The 22,456-nt window shown below is 44.7% G+C and overlaps 1 protein-coding gene across 8 annotated transcripts in view; it reads left to right on the top strand.

The window, feature by feature from the left end:
- Positions 1-22,456, top strand: part of SH3PXD2A (SH3 and PX domains 2A) — a 248,826-nt gene that overhangs the window by 187,161 nt on the left and 39,209 nt on the right. For all 8 annotated transcript variants that reach the window (XM_035329641.1, XM_035329642.1, XM_035329639.1 and 5 more), the window contains one exon: positions 22,142-22,255. In XM_035329641.1, the coding sequence (XP_035185532.1) occupies positions 22,142-22,255 (114 nt within the window). The remainder of the gene's footprint in view (positions 1-22,141; positions 22,256-22,456) is intronic.

Here is a 22,456-nt window from a genome sequence, read left to right as displayed (position 1 = left end):
GTTAATTTTTGCCTGTCAGGAGTACATTTTGATCTGAGGAAACATAATGCAGCACATTCCTCAGTCAAGGAAACCAAAATCCTGTGTTTCTGCAGGACTGAAGCTTTGCCTTAATCAACCTTGACAGCGTGATGCTGAGACACTTTTCTGTATCTGCCTCTGAGCTGTGCATCCATCACGTCCTGGTGGATGGACCAGAGCTGCACTTATAAGGTAGACCTCTGGAGTCAGACCATCCACTGGTACTGGTGTTTGTCTTGCAAGTGAGTTGGCAAGAAAGAGACTCGATTGCTGTAGTTGAGCACTGACCTTGATTGGTAAAAGCAGTCATCACTTAAGAAAGCAGACTTCACAACTGCAGTCTCCCCCATTCAAGTGGAGCCATGACAGAGGTCAGAACTGCTCATCTTTGACTCCTGAAGCTGAACAGTAACTCTTCTGGGGAGAAAGTGGACTTGTAAGGGCCATTTTCTGAAAATAGCAAAGTTCCACCAAATTCTTACCTATGGGCAATGCTTATACTTCAGACAGACCCCTTGCATTGATGATACAACAAATAGCCATAGAAATAATGGCTGAAGACTCCCAGAGGTGGTACAGCTAATGGTGTGAAGCAACTTGGCTGCTTTTACTTCTGTGGTGTGTGCTCCTCTGCAGTGTATCGGTAGTCTCAGCAGTATCCCATTTCATAGTGAGTCCTTCGCTTGTCTTTAGGGAGTAGGGGGAAAATATCTCTATTATGAACAGTCCACTGCTTTCCCCCTCTGAGATCTTTTAAGTGGGATAAAATAACGTATAAGAGTGATTCATCCCACAGGCTGTGTGGGTAATCCCATGAAGTTGATGGGAGAAGTATGTGGCCAGTGTCTTTGAAAACATTCCATATGCATTAGTTACAGGAGGTGCCTTGTGAAAGGCAAAAGAACTTCAAAACTGGCTTCTTTCTTGATGTCTTCTCAAATATATCACTCTTAAGCACCCCGTTCTGTGCTAATTAACTTGTCTCCTTTGCTCTGCAGTGTTTTTATTGAGAAGGTGGAAGATCAGTCATGTAGCTGGTTACATTTTTCATCTGTCTTTCTCTGCTCTTTTGGTGCTTTGCATTCAGGGAAGCCAGTGCTCAGGAGTAGTTGACTGAGACTTGTAGAGATTTGTTAGTGAATGGATGCGAGCAAAGCTCTTGTTTGCATCCATTCACTAAAGTCAGCAAATGGTTCCTGATCATCCCAATTCTCGTAATTGAGTGCCCAGCAGAGCTTTGTGCACTCCTCTCCATCTCCTGACTATTCAATCACAGAATGGTTTTGGTTGGAAGGGACCTTAAAGAACATCTTGGTCCAACCCCTTTGCCATGAACAGGAACACCTTCCACTAGAGCAAGCTGCTCAAAGCCCCATCCAGCCTGGCCTTGAACACTTCCATGTCAGGCTTTTGTGTTTTGCTGGATGTGTACAGCATTATAATCTTCCTCAAAACAGCAGAGATGTGCCTCCTGTCACTGAGTCATGACAGGATATTGCCTTGGGATGGCACGTAGGGCCACAGGCTTTGTGATTCAAAACCAGTGGGCACATGACTGGACCTAGCTTCATTCACTGACAGCTCATGAAATTTGTGATGCAGTAGTAGCCAGGAAGCTCCTGAGTGCGTAGGAGGCTGACTGCTGTTATGCAGTCATTCTGTTTTGTTTCCCTGTTATCCAGGGCTGGAGAACTTGGAAGTAGATGCTGGCAGAAACGAAACCTTCTCACAAGACTCTTACTTTGTGCTTGGAGAACTGAAGTCACGTTGTGAAGTCTAAATCTGTAGTGGAATTTGATGGTGTTGATTTAAGGGGCCCAAAAACTATGCCAGAAGTACTTTTCAAAAAATAAAAATGCAAGGTGTTGACTTGTCAAGAAATGTTGAGACATTAGTGGAGTCTATTGAGCAAGTGCTTTCAATTTGTATCTGGATGTTTGTCTGTCCTCTTCTGCTTCAAAGCCAGTTGTATCTTGTAGGTGGAATCTTGCCCCAGAGTGTTCAGAATTCACCATTTGAAGGGTGGCAGAAGGCAATAAGAGGCAGAAGACTTTATGGTGTGATCAAGTAGGGGCTGAAGAACAGGTGGCGGTGAGAACTTGCCATTTCTGCTCAGAACCGGTTTCTGAATAGGTGGCAGAGACTCTGGAAAATCCAAGTGGAGTTTCTCATGGAAATCAGGAGCAGGCTTAGGGTGAAATGTGAGCTGAGTGCTCAGCCTCCCTTTATACACATGGCATTTTTTGGAACTTGCCACCAAGTTACCTCTTCCCAACACATCCTTTCTCTGCAGCAGGAGATCCTTGGTGGTAGGAATATGATCAGTGTTTGCTCCAGTTTACTTGTGTTGCATTTTGTAGTACATTTTGCTGAAGATTCTCACTCTTTTATTAGCTTTCTATAGCATTCACAGGAATAAGCTGTTAATGTCATATGGCTCCTGAGCTACACTTAAACAGCTACACATGGGTTCAAGATGAGAAATGAGGTTTCCAATCCAGACTTTCCCGAAATAGGAGGAATGTAAGTTGTGTTCTGTCTGGCGTTTTTGTTTTGGATAGGAGGCTTTTGGTTAATGTCAGTCTTGGAGGAGGGGAAAGCTGTCAGATGCCACAGAATCCCAAATGCTCTTTGTATAGGGGCTACAGCCAAAGACACTTGAGTGTCAGATTTCTGCTGAAGTTAGTGAGCGACTTCTTAATCATGTGACAGCAGCAGAAGCATTTCCTGGCCAAAAAAAAAAAAAAAAAGAGTAAGCAAAAACTAGTGAGTCCTGACAGGAATGTGCAGAAACAAGTAACACTTCTAAGGTGTGCACAAATATCAGAAAGCTGACTTGTGACTGCCTTTCTGCTTCCAGCATCCAAATTCCTATGAAAACTTGACTTTCCCATGGAGTTTTAGGAATACAGCCATGTGTTTTCCCATCAGATATGCCTCCCTTAGCCCACAGTAATCCACCCTGAATATACCATCATGAATTCAATGCCTCCCTGTGGAATATGACAGCTGATTTTCCTTGTGCACTTAGTCTTTGAGGTTGACTGAATAGCCTGATGGCTCTTTGTGCAGGAGCAGTTCACTTGCAGATGTGTTCTCCCTGTAGGGAAGGGAAGTAGCCTCTTCTCCCTGAAGCTAAGTGACCTGAAGTGTGATTCTGCTCATGGACGGGAGTTTACTACTAAGTGGCATCTCTTACTGAGGCACGTATCCAAGCCATTTAGAAAATCCGGGCATTTTTTCCAATGGCTTTGGCATGCTGAGAGTGAAATTCTTGGCGTTCATGACTTTCCTCTTCATCCTTCTCCTCTTCAAAGCCCACAAAACATTTTTAGGAAAAAAAAAAAAAAAAAAAGATTATTGATGGCTTGTTTCCTGTAACTCAGAGATGCAGTATTCTGAAAACAAAAAGCCTTTTACCCTACTGCCTGTACGATACCTCTCTATGCCTCAAAAGCCTGAACGTTTGGCATGATGGATTCTGGCTGAAATTTCTCTTGTAAGACAAGCTGGGATCAAGCTTTTCTTTCACAAAGCACTTTTCAAAAAGCGCTTTTCAGAGCTCTCCAGAAAAGGGTAAGTATCTGTGTGCCGGTGGCCTCCTTGCAGCAGTGTGCCTGAACGTGGGCAGCAAATGGGCAGTACTTCAGCTGGATGGCCTGCTCTTGGCAAGCCTTGCTCTAGCAGCAGCCTCCCCTCTCCAGCCTCGAGGAGCCATGGTTATGCTATTGGACTACACAGCCAGAGAAAATCAAGATCCTAATGGAAAACTTTTTGGAAGACTGAAACTGCTCCTGCACATCTGTCCTCCTTTGGAAAAGGTATTATGTGTTGAAGTCATGAAATATTGTCGGAGGGGAAAGTGCTCTCAGCTCTCCAAAGATCCAAGAGCATCTAAGTGAACGTACATGGGTCAGCAGTGAATTGCATGGTTTGAAGAGCCAAATACCATATTCTCCATTTACAGAGAGAACAGAAGTACGACTGTGCCAAAGACAGTTAAGTTGATACCCGCTGGCCAGGAGTTGATATCGCTGCCCAACCTCATCTAATTTCACATTAATGTGAAAAACAAAGATTTGCTCAGACTCCGTGCGACTGGCCTCACATAGTGAAGCGACCCATGAAGATGTTTGATTTAGCATATAGCTTTCTGTAGTCCAGGTTTCTGTGCAGTTCCAATTAATTTATTATTATAGATGTTATGCACCCACTTGGAAGCCTGCTCTGCTCATATTTAAAATGTGATTGTATTGTTGAAGCAATGAGAACGTCTTCATGGTGAGGGCTTTTGTACTGACTAGCCTTGCTTTGATGTACTTGCCAAACATCTGTGCGCTTTCTATATATTTTCCCTTTGCCTTCAGAAAAAGGATGGTTGCGTTTATTTGTGGATGAAATACTTTGCTAGGAATGGCCGTAAATCTGAAGGGCTGAAAATTGTCAAGTGAACTCATAGACAATAGTAACAGAATAAGGAATTAGGCCTGGTATGCAGTCTGGAAAAGAATTAAAATTTTTCAGAATATTTTTTTTTGCTGGCATAGGGAAATCTAGAAATTGGAAATCCAGCAAAGCTTCTGATTTGGAAACTTGAAACTGTTGCAAAGAGTGAACACCCTGGCAAGACTCACAAGGGGAACTAGAAGGTGCTGGAGTCCTTACTGGCTGTGCTGCATGGGCAAGAGGTTGCTGCAGACAGAGATGTCTGCTGTCCTCCTAAATCTTCTGGTGCCCCATCAAATTACCTCTGATTTATACAAGCAGTGATGTTACTGGTACTTGTTGATGTTAGCTGAACATTCATGTAGTGCTGTTGAAATTTTTACTGCTAAATCCATGAAAAGAACATGGTGTCAAGCCCAAAAGAGAGCCTGGTACACTTGGTTTGTGTTTTTGGCTCTTAAACTGGTTCAGTGTAGGTTTTTTGTATTTTCTTGATGGCCAGGTTATAAAGTAGCTAAAAGACTGCTGTTTAATGAAAAAGGATAATAAGAGAACTCCGTATTCTGTTTTTATTTCTTTTTAAGGTGACACCATCACTGTAAGGGATGGTTTCTAATATTTCTATTCCTTTGAAAAGGAGAGAGGAAAAAATGAGAAAAAGGACAACTTGTAGCTCTGTGTTTCTTGAGGATACACGCTCTGCAGAGAGCTACTTTGTTTGGAGTGGCAATGGCTTGGTTTCAGAGGTACAACATGGTTAAGAATTTGGCTTTGCAAGTAGAGCACCTAGCTCGCATGCTGCAGATCTGAGTAGGCTCAAGACGCTGGTGATTCTGATGACCAAGGGCTGCCTTTGCTTGCAGCTGGCTGGCTGTAAATCCAGCCTTTTACTGGACACTTCACTGTGATTCAAAGTAAGGACGTTTTTGGCATGTTTTTCATGTTGGAATTTAGATAACCTGAGTGAGAATATAAACCCTTTTAGGGCTTCTCACAACTGTCATTCCCAAGAATCTCCATCTGCCAGCTTGGGGAGCTGCTGGAAGCACCATATCAGTGCTGCGGAGATGAGCATCCCTGGTGCCTGCAGCAGTGCACAACAGCCTTCAGCTCAGCCAAGAAACGTGCCCTTGATATAGCCAGGGTGCCCCAGATGTGTTTCATGTATCAGCACAGAGAAGAGCTGTCTAATCTGCTGTGAGTCTCTCCAGCCACGCGTGTGTTTGGCTTGGCCACCATCATCCCCGTGCTCAGAGCTGGAGTGTGTGTTGGCAGCAGGGAATCATCACTGAGGGATTCTGAGCACAGAGGAATCAAACCCAAGTTCATTTTGTTCTCTCTTTAAACTTGCGACTCGCTTGAGTGGGCAGGGGGTGTCTCAGCTGCTTTTCTGTCTTCTTGGAGTATTTTTAATCAATGCTTTGTCTCTGTAGTAACAAGTCTCTTGCTATATGTGAACAAAGTTCTGTGCTCTTGAGGCTTCTGGCTCTGGTTACAGACAGGCATCTTGCTTACAAAGTAAGGCTCTCTATCAATCTCATTTTAAATGGTATAGCTGCAGGCACAGAAACCGTGATATGGAACCACACTTAACAGAGAGCTAAATATATGTCCTTTATAAACAAAAACATTAAAAGAAATAAAATAGAAATCACTGAAGTAGTGAAGTAGCAATGTTTTGTTTTTTTTTTAGAAGCTAAGACCAAAAATAGTCTGAAGACTCAGTGCAGTTTAACTGTGTAGCTACGAGACACGTACCCAGAGGTATACTAGCAGCTCTCGAAGGCAGTACTGTTTGTATCATTTATTCTTGACTTCTGTTGCTGCTTGCTAACTTTGCTTAGATGAAATGGCAGTAATCACATCCAGTTGCAATGGTGGTTTTAAGCAGCAGATGAGAAATCCCCTGAGCTCCAACCTGAAACCAGTCCCTGACCTTAGCGCAAGGTTTGGGGTACGTAGGTAAACTAAACTTTAGATTTATTTAACAATAAATTTGGGGGCCAGAAATGGCTTTGTTGTTAGGCAATACCTGTCTGTTGCAAGCCCTCATTTAGTTTGGAGAGCAAGCAAATGCAGGTTCTTCCTTCACTGAACTGAAATCTTCGTAGCTAATTTCCAGGACCTCATCTGGAGAAACTGCTCCGTTTTCTTGGCTCTGTCGCAGAATTTGAAAACTGAGCTGCGAATAAATAAGTATGGGCTCATCCAAAGGCCTGAGACATAGCTGGAAGGAAAATGCAAACCAGGCTGGAAGTGACAGCACAAAGCTGTGATGAGTTAGAGGCCTAACGGCACTGCAGTACAGGCATGGCCTGTGGTGGGGTACAAAGGGGCTCCTCACAGATGGGGTTTTTATTTCTTAAAAATGTTATTCAGGCCTTGGCTCTGTTCCTCAGCTGAGCAAAGTGCTCAAGCCTGCACTTGACTAGAACATGAGGTCTGGGGGCATTTTGCATCCTACTTTTATAAATAAACAAATTGCAGCATGAACCTTGTTATTGCTCTAAAAATAGAGGTGGGAATGGCATGAAATGTGAGTAACTCCATTCCTTTGTGGTGATGGGGAGTGGGTTCTGGCAAGCACCAGGGCTACCTCTGGAGAGAAGACAGGCCAGAAGAGGGGAGACGAGACTGCCTCTGCTCTGCTTCGAGAGATCAACCTCCTCTGACTCCCATATTGTAGGGGGCTGCCCCTGAAGACAGAGAGGCAATGCTGATAAAGTGTGAAGTCAACTGGTTAATACTCTTGTTTATCCTATTTTCTATGGAAAAGATGTATCAGGAAGAAAAGAGAAGTATGTCTGCATCTCCTGATAGAAAAGACGGGGGAGAGAGCTCCTGGAAGAAAGCTGTAGCCATGCTGACATCTTTAAGTCACATCAGCAAATGTAAAATGTCATACTGAGCTCTGAATTTTAATTTAACTATTATCTTCTCCTTAGAGCTCGGGATTTAGAAGAGGCAAATGTGGGCAAAATTGACTAATTGCCTCTTGCAATAGGAGGGTAGAAATACGCTCTCAAGATCCCCTTCTTCTGTCCCCTGTCCCACCTCATTTGTTGCATACAGGTAAAAGCAGATCCTATCCTCTATTAGGGTTGGATGTTCTCAGACTAAAGGAGGTTCAACATGAAAATACCAATTTGCATTTTGCTCAAACTAGAAAACGTCATGAAGTCAGAACCATGCTCTGAAATGTCAGGAGCTGTGGTACTTCGGGCCTTGATTTAGTCCCTCTGAAGACACTTGCTAATGTGATAGGCTTAGAGAAATGTCTATGACTTTCTTGGATCATCCTTGTGTTTTTCTTGGGACTCTTGGAGGCTGTTGCCAAGGTAACTGCTCAAGCCAAAGCAGCAGAGGAAAAAAAAATGGAGAAACAAAACTAAAATCTAGATGGGCAAATGTTGCAAGTTAGGCTGAATCTTTCCACCTTCCTGTCAGCTAAATCTTCAGCAAGCATTTTGGGAAGCAGGTTAGATGTCTGTGTGATACTTCCTCAGATTGTGGTTGCTGGTGCCTGTGTGTCTGGAATATCCCCAGTGCTGTACCTTCAGCTATTATTTTTTTTTCCCTCAGAGTGAGTAATCTGCTCAAGGTTAGCAGGCACAGCACTGGTGAGCCAGGTGATGTGGCATTAATGGCCTGTGAGATGCAGGAGGACAGACAAAATGTTGAATCCCTTTTGGATCTTCATTCTCCTTCAGCTTCAAGTGTGGGCTAGCAAGTAGAGAGAGGCATAGCTTAGTGCTGAGATAGTATGTGCTGGCAGATAACCAACAAATACAGGCTTTTGTAGGATAGAGAGTTAAGCTCTTAATTTTAGCTCAATGTAAAGTTGGCTTCCAAATCTTATTAAACCAAATTCTGGTTCTTGTTTGGGATGTAGATGACCTTGTTCGCTAGTAGATTGGGAAGATTGTTTTTAGAAATAAAATTAACAACTTAATACCACTAATTAATAGTAACTAATGACTGACGTGAATTACTGCAAATACAGTGTGTGACCTTTCCCAAAATAAGCATATAAAAAGCTTGCTTTGTGCTCCCAGCCCATACTGTGTGTGCTGGTACTAGGCAACCCCATGGACTTAATAGCAGCTGGTGACATGTCATTCAAAGCAAACGTGATCTTTGAAAATGGATTGTAAGCACAGAACAGGTGTGATGCATCTTATCGTGGGACTGAGGAACTTCAAGAGGCAGTTCTGTACCTCCAGAAGGTGTCAGTTACTACTAGCCAGGAGCTTGACCAAGAAGATCATCAGGGACTGGTGTGCCTTGGTGGCTGTGCTGACTCCTGCTGTTGAGGGTCTATGCATAAGTTAGAGTTGGAAGTAATGTCCATCCTTTCCAGAGAACACGTGCTTTCTTTGACCTTCTGCAGGCTGCACTGCAGTGTGTTTTGTTGAGCACTGAAGAGCCTGTGCAAAGGGAGGGGAGTGCAATGGCAAATCTCCCTCCACAGTGGGGATTTAGCAGCTGCAGAAGGATGAACTCTTCTGTGGGCCCAGATTGGGTTCTTTTCACTCCATAATCCTTTCCCACAGCCCATAAGAGGAAAGAAAGCTGATGGAATTTCGTTAGTCATCCAAAAAAAAGTGCTAATAGTCCAGTTGGTCTTGCTGGAGGTGAATGTGGTGTATACTTCACACTTGCACTGCAGTGAACTCCAGCTTACCCTTCCAAATGTGCATATAGTTACTAAATGGGATGTTTCAGGATAAATTTTTCTGGGCTTATAAGCTTTTGTTAAACCATGGTGTTCCAACATTGTGATCAGCATGGCAGCTAACAGACCTATCCCAAGACTTATTTGCTGTGTGGACTGTTTTACACTGAGAGCCATGCTTCTGTGATCTGTGGGTTTTTTATGGCAGTGCCTAAGGCCCGGCTGAGATCAGGGTCCTGTTGTGCTAGCCATTTAGGCCCTGTCTCCAGAGAATGGCTGTCTACAGAAGCCTTAAACAAAGGAAACGCTGTTCAGATCTGGATGGTGGGGGAAGGGAAGGGAAGTAACCAAGACTTGGAAATTTGGGAGGGAAAATCTCCCCTCTCCCCCCCTCCCCCACTATAGGAATTGGTTTGATTCTCAGCTCTCCTGCAGAGAACTCCCCAAAGCTATAGACCAGCTCCCCAGCAGCAGGACAATCCTCTTTGTCCTCGTAGGTACGTGCTTCCAGAGGGCTTTCTGGGGGGCATCAGGTGCTGCTTTGAGATTTGGTGGGGTTGAACAAACTAAAATCAGCCAAACCTGGGTTTGCTTTGCTCTGTCTGTATTTGGATGTGCCTGTTGTGTCCTTGCCCTCTAGCCAAGCTGTTACTCAGAACACCTGAGGCTGGACGGTTGCTGCTTTGCCTGCCAGCATGTTGTACCAGCTGTGTGATACTCAGCTTGAGGTGAACGTGCAGCCTCTGTGCTCCATCACTGACCTTTCCCAAGCCAAAAAGTGGAAATCAATGCATTTTCAGGGAAGAAGGGGGGGAAAAAAAGGCAGTCTATCTGCAGAGAGTGAGATCCTGAAAAGTAGAGGGCTGCAGCATGCCAGAATTCAAGGTTTTCTATGATGTTGGCATCAAAGTGATTTCTCATCTACCTGAGCAAAGAGAGTGGGATGCACTTGCAGTAGGGTGTCCAGGCAGTCCAATCTGTCTTCTTCTGGAAGCATTGCATTGAGGGAAGGGAAGGGTTTGATACTGCAGGCACCCATGGGGGTAAGCTTAAGTGACTGCATGTTGAAAGGATAAACACTATGCCTCTACATCATCTGTCTTACAGGTTTAGGTAATCCCTTACTGTGCTGCTTATTTATTTTAAAGGGTGCTGTATTGTGTAATGCCTGTGTGTTTGTAATGGAGGGTCTGCAAATCTTAGCTTTTCACCCAAGAACAGCATTACGCCTGCCCTTGTTTCATGGTTGAGTTATTCCTAATGGAAAGGAATAAGCTTCACAATGTTATATTTGTTTTGTTTCAGCTCTATGAAACACAGAGACTGACAAGTTTTCTGTATCTCACTTCATTAATTTGCCTGGTTGACCCTTATTTAGCATCAGAAGTTCAGCCTCGGTGATTATTTCCAGCAAATCTGTGCTTAGTACCAGCTCTGGCTTTGTTTGATTAAGGTTGAATAGAGAGGAAGGAGAGTCAGAGGATGAAACTGTTTAAATATTGGGCCTTTGACTTAGTGCACGCTTAACTGTGCCTTCCTGGAGGCAGACCGGCAACTGAGGCAGGCGGTAACCCAGCCTTTTTCTATGAAGAAAGTGTTAATAGGCAAGTAGTTGTTCCCACAGTACAAGCTTTAGTGAGGTGTTTCTAGTCTCAGAAGGCAAAACAGTTCTCTGCCCTGGGTCTAGGCTGCCTCTCAGGTCTGAGCATCACAGGCTAACCTGGCTTTAAAGTCAGCATCCCTGGTGACACAGCTAGGTGAGCTGTGGGGAAATCACAAAAACCCTTTGAAGGTGCTTGAGCAGCCTTCCTATCCAGGAGCTAAGCCAGAATTAATAGAAACAAGTGCTTAGTTATCTGCCTGCGTGCACAGTATTTCCTTCAACATAGAAGGAGTGGTTTTCTGTTTAAGGGGAAAGATAGGCAGGGGTTTTTGCCTCAGCAGCTTCTATATATTTGCCTTCTCTTCTTACGCTGCTGATGCACCTTTTTGTTGGAGCTCATGGAAGCAGATACCCCAGTAATTTCTGTCTGCTTTTTTAATCCTACCTGGATGGTAGGATTCAGGTTTCCCCTTCCTAAAGGTGAATGTCCTCTTGTTTCTACCTGCACAGACTGCTCCCATAGTCTGGGTCTTCATAACAAGAGTAAAAGGAAAAGTTTCTTCCTAACTTCTTTTTTTCCTTCCAGTTTTCCTCAAGCAACTGTATTTCATCAAAATGGGGCTGGGTCAGCTTTGTGCTGATCTAAACATAGTAATGTGTCTCCTAAGTTTCTAAATTTTAGAGAAGCCTGGAAAAACCCTTCCGAAAATACTGAACTGGGTTTGTAATCTAATCTGGGGAGTGTTGGTGATGCTGCTTGCCCATGTATGTCCTTGCTCAATACTGTTCATTAACTGGCAGCCTGCTAGCTCCCCGGCTGCTCTTGCAGCCTGCTATTCATCACTCGGGTGCTCATTTCCGAAGCTGTCATTTCCTGCTGCCTTGTGCAGGCAGCTCTTTGAGGCACAGCTCCTGGGGTCACTGCAGAAACATGGCTTGAATGGATCTCAGAAGAAAAGCAACGAAGCGGTGTCGGAGGGAGAGCAGAGCATTCAGTTGGGCTTACATCAGTATTCACGATAATGTACCATCTGGGCTGCAATCTTGCCAGAGCTAGCTATGAACAGAGCTGGACAGGAGTTGTATTTGGAAAGCAGAGCCTCAAGGAATGGCCAGGATACGGAAATGGCCATTTTTGAGCTGGTTGTCTGAGCGCCGCAGAGCGGTGCTGCTCCGCACACTGAGCTGGGCACCAGGAGGCTGAAGTGTCTCGTTCCTCTAGCAGGAGGAGCTTCGTGGCTCGAAAGCATCCCACAGAAGCTGTTTGTGAAAGGCCGTGTCTTTAATCTGGTGACTCAGCTGTGCTTCAGGCTGAGCTCATGTCATTGTTCGCCTGCTCTGTCCCCTGACTTCTGCTGGTTATAGTACAGCCTTTGTTCCTTGCTTCGAGCTCTTGTCCAGTACTGCTCTGCTCTGTCCTGAGGTTACTCGAGTCCCTCTCAGAGGCAGCTGCTGTATTTTTGACTGAAATATGGGATTCCTGTGTGACTTTGACTCTAGCACCTGGAGTGCTGCTTTGTACTGCTAGGATCACTCCTAGTCCATGGGGTCTTTCTTCCTCAATCTGTGTGGTTTTGAGGATTTCCCAGTAAGCAACTGACACCACATTCTCTACAGACTTTGGAGAAAGAAATTAAAACAAAAGCGACTTTTGTCAGCCTGTGTAGGATGTAAATATTGGCTATTCTCTGCTGCCTATGAAGGCTGTTTCCTATCAGCTGGGTTTGGGGGTCTGTAGCTTTTTTAACTGCTAGGAAGTAATTTGTAATCTTTGGACAAGATTACTCTGAGGCCCATTTGAAAGCTTATTCATGTTTTCCTAGAGGAAAGCTTGGACACAAGATGTGTTTGCTCTAAGATTAAGTCCTGTGAACGTAAAGGAGATTACTTGTGAGTTTGACTGTTGCACCCTGTTGGCTGACCCCAGCAAACACGCAACCCCACAGCTCGTAATGACCAAGGGAGTCTCCGTTGGCTCCTTGGACTGAGATGCTCCTGCCCCACAGGGTGAAAAGCCATCTGTTTGCATACCTTTCCTGCAAGCAATTGTTCGTGGCTTTGGAAAATGTGCTGCAGGAGGTGGTGGCAGTGCTGGCGTAGCCTCTCTGAAGCAGTGGGCTGCTTGTCTGCTGCCCTGGGCTGGGTTTGGCCACTGGGTTCTCGTTCTACACTGTGCTGCAGTCTTCCTCTATTCATACCCCAGCAAACCCACTTGTAGTTGGGGTCTTCTGTAAGTCACTGATTTCTATAACCATTGAGTCTGTGATATCGCTTTGGTGGGTTCATTGAACCCCCACTCAGATCTATAAAGAAGACATCAGCCTGAAGTGGTGGGCTGCTGAAGAGGAGATGGGAGACCAGGCTTTAGGGAGGGTGAGGGGAGACTTATTGCTTAGCTTTCCTACTTAAGCTAGATCTTCCTAACAGTAAAAACCCTAAAGGAGTTGAAGGACAGAAGTCCTTTTGGAAGTAGAAGATAAGTTTTTGGACAGTAATCAATGAGCAGCAAGGAAAGTGTCCCATGATCTTGAAGGAACAGGGAAGCTGTACTGAAGGACATAGGCAGCAGTTGGTATCCTCACCGGTCAATTCTGGGGAGCTGAGGAAGTAAAAGAACTAAAAACTGGTGTCTAGGGAATAAGAGAGGAAGGCACTACCCTGTACCATTTGATGCCTGTACAGCCTTAATGCACAGCTTTTTATACTGGCAGTGAAGTCTGCTCTTTAGCCATCTTACCCAGCCTTGTGGTTACTAAAATCACAATTTCATTGTTGAGGGACACAGCTCTCACTTTCCAAGATAAAAGAAGATTGGGGGAGAAGGGGTAAGAGAAAACTAATATGAAGTGCAACCAGCACTGGAGGTCAGGCAGAAAATCCTGTTTTCAGGCAGGTCAGATGGCAAAAGAAAAACCTGTGTGAAGTAAATAAGTATTTTCTGGAATACCTGGGCTGATTCTGTGGGTTGCATGGCAATACCAGGCTGGCCAGTACACCAGTGCAAGCTGGTAGCCTTTTGAAAGCCATTTGCTTATGGTGGATCTTGTTTTATTCAATGATTGTACAGCACTCAGCATTCACAGGCCAACAGCTGCAGCCAGGCTGCTTGCACAATACAGTATGCCCACCAAAAGATAGCTTTGTTCCTTGCCATGATTGATGAGATATTTCCTCTGAGTAAAACACTCCTCTCTTAGTTCCTTTTGTTCCTGTAACGAACAAAGTCTGTGAGCCACAAACACGTTGGATTATGTGGAATGCAGCTCAAGTTGCACAGTTTCACTGTTAGGTGTTTGTGAAACTAAGTAAAGCAGGAGGAGAGAGATTATGTTAAACTTATTTTCAGAAGGCGTTAGTGTGTCTGAAGATGCTGGCTGGCTGTACAACCTGCTGGCTTCACTGCTCTGTGCATCTCCTGGTCTCGGTGGGCTGGGATGCTGGCCACCAGCGTGGGCATACTGGTTGTGGGCTGCTTTGCAGTTGGCTGTGGGCAGGTTTAGGAAGTGGTGCTTTTTTCTTCTGTCTTGGAGAGCCCAGGGAGCTTGACGCTTTAGGGGAAGCTGGTGATACGGAGTTTGATGGGACCTTGTCTGGGATTTACAGGTAACGTCCAAGACTTTCCCATAGCTGCTAATGTAAAGGTAGTGCATTTATTTCCTTGCTACACAACTGGTGTAGTTTGCACTGGATTATATGATGGCCTTGTGGATGTATGTGCCAATTCCTGAGAACGTGTTTGGCAGATTCCTTCATTCCAGCTGTGTCAATACAAAAGCTTGAGGTCTTTTTTAAAAAAACAGGGAGGGGAAGCCCCTGGGTAACTGTTGGGCCATAACAAATAGCTGCAGATCCAGGACATGGGGAGTTTATAACATTATCAGAACACAAAGATAAACTGTGCGCTTTACACATCTGTGCGCGCATAAATTCACGAATATAAATCAGGGATGAGTAAATGTTTTTCCAAATGTGCCCCTCTGAAAGACATGTCATCTACCAGCTTAGAAGATTTGAAGAAATACAATAATGTGGTATTTCCTAGCTGTCCAATACTCTGAATATCCATCGTCTCTACCAGTGATGTAACCCATAAAGTATTAGAGCTGAATTGTATATTATCCAGTTTTTGCTTTTCCCATGAACTTTTCCCATGTTCTAAACACTTCTGTTTTTCCAGAAGTATGAGGGAAAGCAGTTTCAATCCCAACAGAAGACTAGGGTGATAAGTATTTGAATGCAGAGGTCAGGGTGTGAGTTTCCACATCTATACGTGTATTTGTGCATATAATGTGACGTGAAAGCAATCCAGGCAAGCTAGGTGTTTAAGCCAAAATCTGAGACATGCTCTGGGACTCCGTATTGAGCACTTATGTACACACCTAGTCAGCTCAGCTACTCTTGGTCCAGGAAAAACTTGTGTGGCAATAATAACTGGGATATTCTGTTCACACGTGGTTCACCCTCCATGCCAACCAGCTCCACAGCCAAAGGAGCTGGAGTACAGCAGCAAAGGGGGGAGACGCTAAAGGCACAGCTGGGAAGCCTCCATCCACCAACCCCACATGGTTAGTAGTAGAGGTGGAGGAAGGTGACAGCTGGAAGGATAGGACAGCAAATCCATAACCACACAGACCCGAAGCAACAAGTTGCCTTAATAGCCAGGCATTGCAGGGAAAAATCTTTCACTTCTAACAGCACCCAGACTTCAGGATTCTTTTTTTTTTTTCCTTGAGCTTGCTTGCTAACACCTAGAGCAGTGCTTCTATTCCCTGTGCTGCTGCTGAGCCCTAAGCATTAGCTGTTACTATCAGCTCTTGCTGGAGAACACCAAACCCTGGTCTCAGCTCATGGCCTTTTGTTCCAACTTTTAGCTCCACAGGGCAATGTGCTGTTCTGCTAATGGCCAAAAAGTGATAGCAGAGTCCAGCCTTCCAGGAGTCCACACCTTCTGCTCCCAATCTCCTCCCTCACCTCAGGAAGCTCTCTAAAATATTGTTTCCATCACCAAATTAAGCAAAAACTGCTGCAGCATTTACTCTGAAAACAAAACTCCTCTTTCAGACCCTCCCAAAGAGGGAGCAGACAGAGGTGTCCCCAGTGGCGCTCCACGTGTGCTCTGGGCTGTCGGTGTTCCTAAGCGATGCTCTTAAGCTGGGGTTCCTGTTACGTTCCTGTAAGGTCTCCTGTAAAACCTAGCTGAATGCTGAAGCCAGGCACAGGAGTGTGCAGCCTCTTTCTTTATTCTTGGATGTGCTGACTCTCTGTGAAATCATACGAATATTATTCTGCTTAACTTCTAAGGGTGGCTTGTGGGGCAGAACGTAGTCTGTGACCTGACTCCGATAGCCTGTTGTTGTGTGATCACAGTGGGAAGCGGTCAGGTGCGTGGTTTCTAATCCATGAAGTGTCAGATGTGGTGTATTCAGTACCAGGAGCAAAATGTTTGCTTGGTACATTTCAAATCCTAATTGGATTATTGTCTTTGAGAAGAGAGGAAGGAAGCTTTAATAATAATAGCCATAAAAATAGTAATACTGGAGTTCCCATGTTTGTAGTTTATCACTCATCTTTCAGTGGTATGATAGAAAACCTGTTTCATGACCCATCCAGAAGTATAAATTCCCACAGCAGCTGGCGTGTTCCCTCCCATGCTGGGCTACCAGGGAAGGAATGACAGGCTCCTTTCTCCTTTCTCTCACGTAAGAAATCTATGGGGCTCTTAGGGTATTTCATCAGCAAATTTTGACAATTTCTTGGAGGTGGGCTGGTGAGGTTTTTTGTCTTTTTGTTTCCTCCTAAAGTTGTACCTGGAGTACAACTGCAGTAGTTGTTGCAAGCAAGGTTACAACCTTTGTACAATTGACTGCTTTCACCGACATTTAGGGTTGCAACACCCTGCAGAATGAGGCTCTGCTGGGAAGTGTGGTTGCCCCTAGGAACATGTGGGCACCATGCAGCTAGCAGGTAGCTCTAGGACTTGAAGAAAGGATCACGACATGTGGTTGAGCTGAAATCCTAACATGTGGCCCAGTCTGGTCTGGGTATGGCACATAAGAAGGCTGTGAATCTGTGCAGTGAGTCTTCGTTGTGTTCAAGTGGGATGTCTGGCACAAACGCTTTCTTCCTTTAGCACATCTTTGTTGGAGCCCCGCTTCCATCTTTAAAGCGAGACAAACATTGCTTCATGGCTGAGGGGTGGCTGCAGCAGGGCCTACAGTGCATGCAGGCTGGGAAAAGTGTTTAAAGATAAAAGCTGCCTTTAATACTTCACCAACATTAATAATTCATCCAGAGATGACAGCCTCAGTCTGCTGAGCGTTGACTCACGCACAGACCTCTGTACCCCAAAGTGCAGGCAGGTCCATGCTAGGAAGACCTCTTGCATGTTATCTCCGTATTTAAGACAAAGATGCCTTTTCTGTGAAGTGTGAGGATAACATGCTCAGAAATCAGATGCTGCCCTTCATACAAGTCCAATGCTATCAGTCCAGCACCTTTGCCAAGTACGAGACTGAAGCAGCCTTGGACAGAGCAGAGCCAGCACGTACGCTGGTAGTGTCTAATAGTGTACGGACACTGCAGTAAATTTTTAGGCAGAGGGTGTGAGAACATTCCTACTGCAGAAAATATCGCTCTATGCTGCATCTGCTACCTTTGTCTTTCTGCTTCTTTGGAGGTCTGTTCAAGGCAATTATGACCGACTTCCCTGTGTGCATCAAATATACATGCACAGTGTGGGAAGCAAGAGCTCTGGAGGGGAGGAAAAAGCAAATACCTCCATCTACACAGCAATACTCTCACATTTAAGCTGTTCTTTAAAGAAGCAGATAGCATCTCTGAAAGAAAATGGTCAACTGTTGGCACAAAAATGTCTGTGTACTGTGTTTTGAAGAAAGCTGGTAGCATCTAATACTCTTCTGCAGGACAGCTCAAGTTGTTGGCGCTATCTCTTGAAACTCCTTGATCGAAGTCAGAAGGACTTAAACGGGAGCAGCTCTCTGAAGTGCAAGGAGTACACATCAGATGTACCAGACTACTGCTCGAGTGGGGTTTTTCCAAGGCTCTTGAGAGGTGGAGTGTTGCTTAAGTATTTGTTTAGAAGAATGTGTAGTCCACTCATGCAGGAGAGATTCCCATTCCCTTTTTACAGCATTGCTGTCCTTGTTTACTTTGGTTAAGCTGAAAGTTGGCAATAAAAATCTACAGAGAACTTAATGGCTGAGGGGAGAGCTAGAGATCAATGCTCAGCACGTTTGTGCCATTAACAACAAAAACAAGGGATTTGTAGCATCTTATAAGCTACTTTTATTCAAGTCGCTAATTTTCCTGTCTGTGTGGAGAAATGGGCAATGCTGAAGCTTAGATGAGTAAGGGTCAACACAAGCAAAACTTGTACAAAATGCAGCCCTTTGGTTTAGTAGCTTCCCATGGGGTGGGTTGGGGTCTTAAAAGCATTTTGGAAGGAGGACTGGCAATACAATTAGATGCAGAAGGATGACTTAGAGAATCAGTTTTTTGGCCACTTATTCTCAAACGTGATCAGTCTGTTCCACAGTCATCAGCTAACCATGAGTGTGCATGTGTGTGGCATGTGGAACCTTTCATCTCTCACTAACTGATGTAGGTCCATGCCAAAATCTCTCATTCTCAGAGACTAGATGGACCCTTTGAGCATAGAAACTTCGTGTCTGTTGCAGATAAAGATGCTGACGTGCCAGGGAAACAGTCAATGCATGTGGGGAGAATGTTGCATGCCTACAAATCCTTATTCCTGGATTAGTATTAAGGCAGGATTTGGAGTAATGCAACAAAGCTTGAGCTGAGCTTGGTCTGGGTGCAGCAGCCACAATTCCCCATACGTCTTCTGAGGCTGAAACTCCCTTTGAATCCTCCTCAGGCATGAGGGCTGGGTAACGCTCTCAGTCTAGACATCCATGCCACATCAGCTTTAGAGTTGCATTTTGGTGCCTGAGAGTTAGGGGCATCTGTAAGGGTTAACTTGAGCTGCAAGTCACTGCCTAATTTTTACAGATGGTGTGAGTGCAAGAGCGAGCCTCAGACTGGCTTGGCAGTGCACAGAGATAACTTTACATAATTCCATGCAGATGTTGCTGCAGAATGGTTTTAATAATGGATTGTGAAGTCAAGCTAAAATCCAGCATAGAGGGAGAACTCAAAATAAATGTGATGTTTTGTTCTGTTTCAAAAGTAAGTTTTCTAACAATGTTCCTGTGAGCCTGCGATGGCTTGGGAGAGATGGCAGGGGAGGGACGAACAGTAGTTTGCTTCGTTATAGCCCTGACTTTCTGCAAACAAAGGCCGATCTGGCTAATTTGTCCGCATGAGCTCTGTGAGCTCGCTAAAAAGGTGGCATTGGTGGGGGTAAGTGACAGCTGCCCTAATATTTCCACCGAGGTGGTAGTGCAGAGCAACCACTTCGTTATCAGCTGCCAGACAGGAACTTTCTGCGCTTTGCTGCTGTCGTGCACAAGCTGCCTCGTGGCATTTACCTGCACGTCAGCTGCTTTCTGTCAAGTCTCAGTTCTTGTTGTAACTTCCTTTCTGTAGGGTTATGGCTTAGATGTGCCATCATAATTAGGATTTTATGCCTCATAAGGAGTAAGTTGTCTCAGCATTGCCTGCTTGGCCACTCCAAGACCTTGTGTGTCTTGCTTGCGAGCATCCATTTGGACTTCTGTTGGGAGTGCTGCTGGAAGTTCCTCACTCTTCTCAGTTGTTCAGGCTTTTAAAGTAAAACGTTGGCTTTGTTTTCCTTGTGTTCTGTTTTTCCTGTGAATGGGAATTCATATTCCTGCATTAAAGCTTTTATTCACCCATTTCAAGCTTCTTGATGGAATTTCAGTGTGGAGCTTTTCTCTGAACCTGGGTGCACGCTGCTGATGTCTCATTAGCTGCATGGGTTTCTTGTCTGTGCTTTACCCTTGCACATAGTATATAGAGGAAATATTTAGAAAGAAATAACTTTCATGAGTTCAGTGGCAAACAGCTTTCCCCTTAGAGACACCCTGAAGAATCAAAGCTGCTTAAAACCTTAATTTGTGCTGCAGGCTCTGTCTGCACCCTGCAAAGGACTTGGTTGAGTTACTTGACAGTATAACCTAAAATTGTGACTTGACCTCCGACTGGCACGTGGCAGCATGTCCATGAGGTCAGCTGAGTCGCTGGGTTTTCCTGCTGAGGCCTTCCAGGGGCTGAGGCCTTCTAGGGGTTAGGAATGGCAGCAGGGAGGCACAGCGACAGGGAGGCAGGCGTATGCATGCCCAGGTTTGGGGGCAAAGGCTTGTCTTTTAACAGAGAGCCCTGTTTGGATGCATGAGGGCTCAGCTATGCTATGGGCCCAAATGCAGGGCCTTCAGCTCAGCTCTGAGGCAACAGAGCATCTCCGTCAGCCAAGCCAGAGGAGCTGTATTGCGAAACGGTCTAGCACTGGGCTGGCGTCAAGGCTGTGAGCTCCAGCCTTCCAACGACTGTTTTACCATGGTTTGAGTTTGGCCCAAGTGCACATTTTAAGTGTAGGCAAGACCTTTTGTGCAATTGTATTTAATTTCTTTCTGAGGAAGAGTTTATATAAACAATTCCAGTCTAATTGGTATCAGCTGAAAGCCAGCTTCTGACATTTTGTGCTTAATTATAAGTGTACGTTAAGCTGCGTTTGCTGCCCATGTTGGTACGTTACTGGTAAAATGAGGAACAACCGTGAAGATGCATTTTTGAATCGGTCTGGCAGATTCCAGTGTTCGCTGCTGTGGGCTTCGTGGCAGGAGAATCCACCTCCTGCTGAGGAGGAATAACTAAATTTAAACTTTCCAACCATGAGCCTTGTGAAGCAAAGTTTCCAACCCTCTGCTGGGCCAGAAAATGGAAAGCCATGTCTGAGCTTGGAGAGTAAATAAATAGAGCTACCTAGCAGCTGTGCTGCTGAGGAGTGAGGGGGTTTGTTCCTTGGGGCACATTGTCTCCCTGCTGCAGGCTCCTGCAAGGAAAATGAGGGTTTATAACTCCTATCCTCTGGTAGAATCTTTCGTGACAAGTTTTGGAACAAACGTGGGCGATTTTTAACATGAGCACTTAAGCATTGTTTCAGATAGTTTCTTTTTCTTTAAAGCTGCACGTTGCATGGCCATGGAGCCCAGCAGAGTCTCCCTTCCCCTTGCTGGACCCAGGGCTGCATGGCCATCACTGGAGTCTGTGCTTTGTCACAAATGAAACCAGTCTTTGTGCCCCATCTATTTGCAAACCAAGCTGGCTTGTCTCTGCCTTAGCTCATCGCAGGCAGGTTCAGGTTCCTGTGAAATTTCTTGGTTTTATGATAGCCATTAAAGTCTGTAAACCGCTCTGAAGCGCTTGTACAGAAATAACTGTTTTCTCAACTCCCTTTGGGCAGGCTCTAAAACTAGTGTTGAACAATAGCTCGAGCTCTCCTGACAAATCAACTTGCATTTTGGGGGGAGAGACTGGGAGATGATATAAAACAATGGGAATGTTTTAACTGCTTAGCTTTTCATGGTCCTGTATCTTAACCCTGACCTTACCTGACTGGAGCAGAATCTAGATTTGCTCAGAACCTAGAGCTGCAGGCTCTTGGGTGAGCAACTCTGTCAAACTCAGGGGAAGATTCAATAAATCAATGCAGCCAAGCAAGAAAAAGGGTGAGGATAGTTGTGACTGGGATGCATTTAGCCAAAAGATGGCTCACCTAAAATTTTCTTCATCCATCCATAGATATTACATAAAAGCTGTCTCAATAGAGTTGGTGATCACTTTGGTTTTTTTTAGACAATAATAGAAACACGGAGGTTCAGGTGGGAAGCTAAATAAACCGGTCCTTATAGCCTGAAGTCACATTTCAGTTGCCTTTTTCTCTTATTTCTGTTACATGCAGTACTTTCTAGGGCACTGAATACTGGTTGTAATCATTGAACACTGGCAGTGGTGATAAGTGTGCTAGGAGTGTTTATTTTGTGCCTTATTCTGAAATTTGTGCTCTTCCAAATTCTTTCCTACTTCCATTGTTTGACTTCTGAGATCTCAAACATGGATTTGTGCTAACAAAGTATTTCAATTTTGTAGATGTACATGCTGCAGGACAGGCTTTCAGAATCTCAGTAGGAGAACTCTAATTTGAGTTGTTATGGATAGATTTCAGATTTAAAAATAAACTGTTTGCTCTTTTACAACATTTTTTTGTGTGGCCTGCCTGTGTACTCATCAGGCACTTTGAGAGTATCTTCTAGAAACTGCCTCTTTTTAGGAGACTGCAGAGTAACTCACACCTACATCAAAGCTTCTGACTTTGTGCTTGCTTCTCAGTAGCATCCCACTATCCTTGTTCTTCTTACTGTTGACTGAGCAACTTCTCTTGCTTCTTTTTGTAGGCTGGTGGTTTGTGAGCACTGCAGAGGAGCAGGGCTGGGTCCCTGCTACATACCTGGAATCCCAGAATGGAACCAGAGATGACTCTGACATCAACACATCCAAAATTGGGGAAGGTATGGAAAGCTTTTTGTTGTCAAGGGGAAACTGATATTCACTTGCTGTATACTTTTCCACCAGTAGGAAAAGAGCAACTTTGAAAATTTACTACCACTCATGGCTGCTAATCCACTGCAGTAATCTCTTCTGCTTTTTTAAATCAGTAAATTATTGAAGAAGAAATTAGGATGAAGTACCATGCCTGTAATTCTTTTGTG

The sequence above is a fragment of the Oxyura jamaicensis genome, chromosome 6 (assembly GCF_011077185.1).
Source record: "Oxyura jamaicensis isolate SHBP4307 breed ruddy duck chromosome 6, BPBGC_Ojam_1.0, whole genome shotgun sequence".
Taxonomy (NCBI): Eukaryota; Metazoa; Chordata; class Aves; order Anseriformes; family Anatidae; genus Oxyura; species Oxyura jamaicensis.
This window is presented reverse-complemented; position numbering and strand designations above follow the sequence as displayed.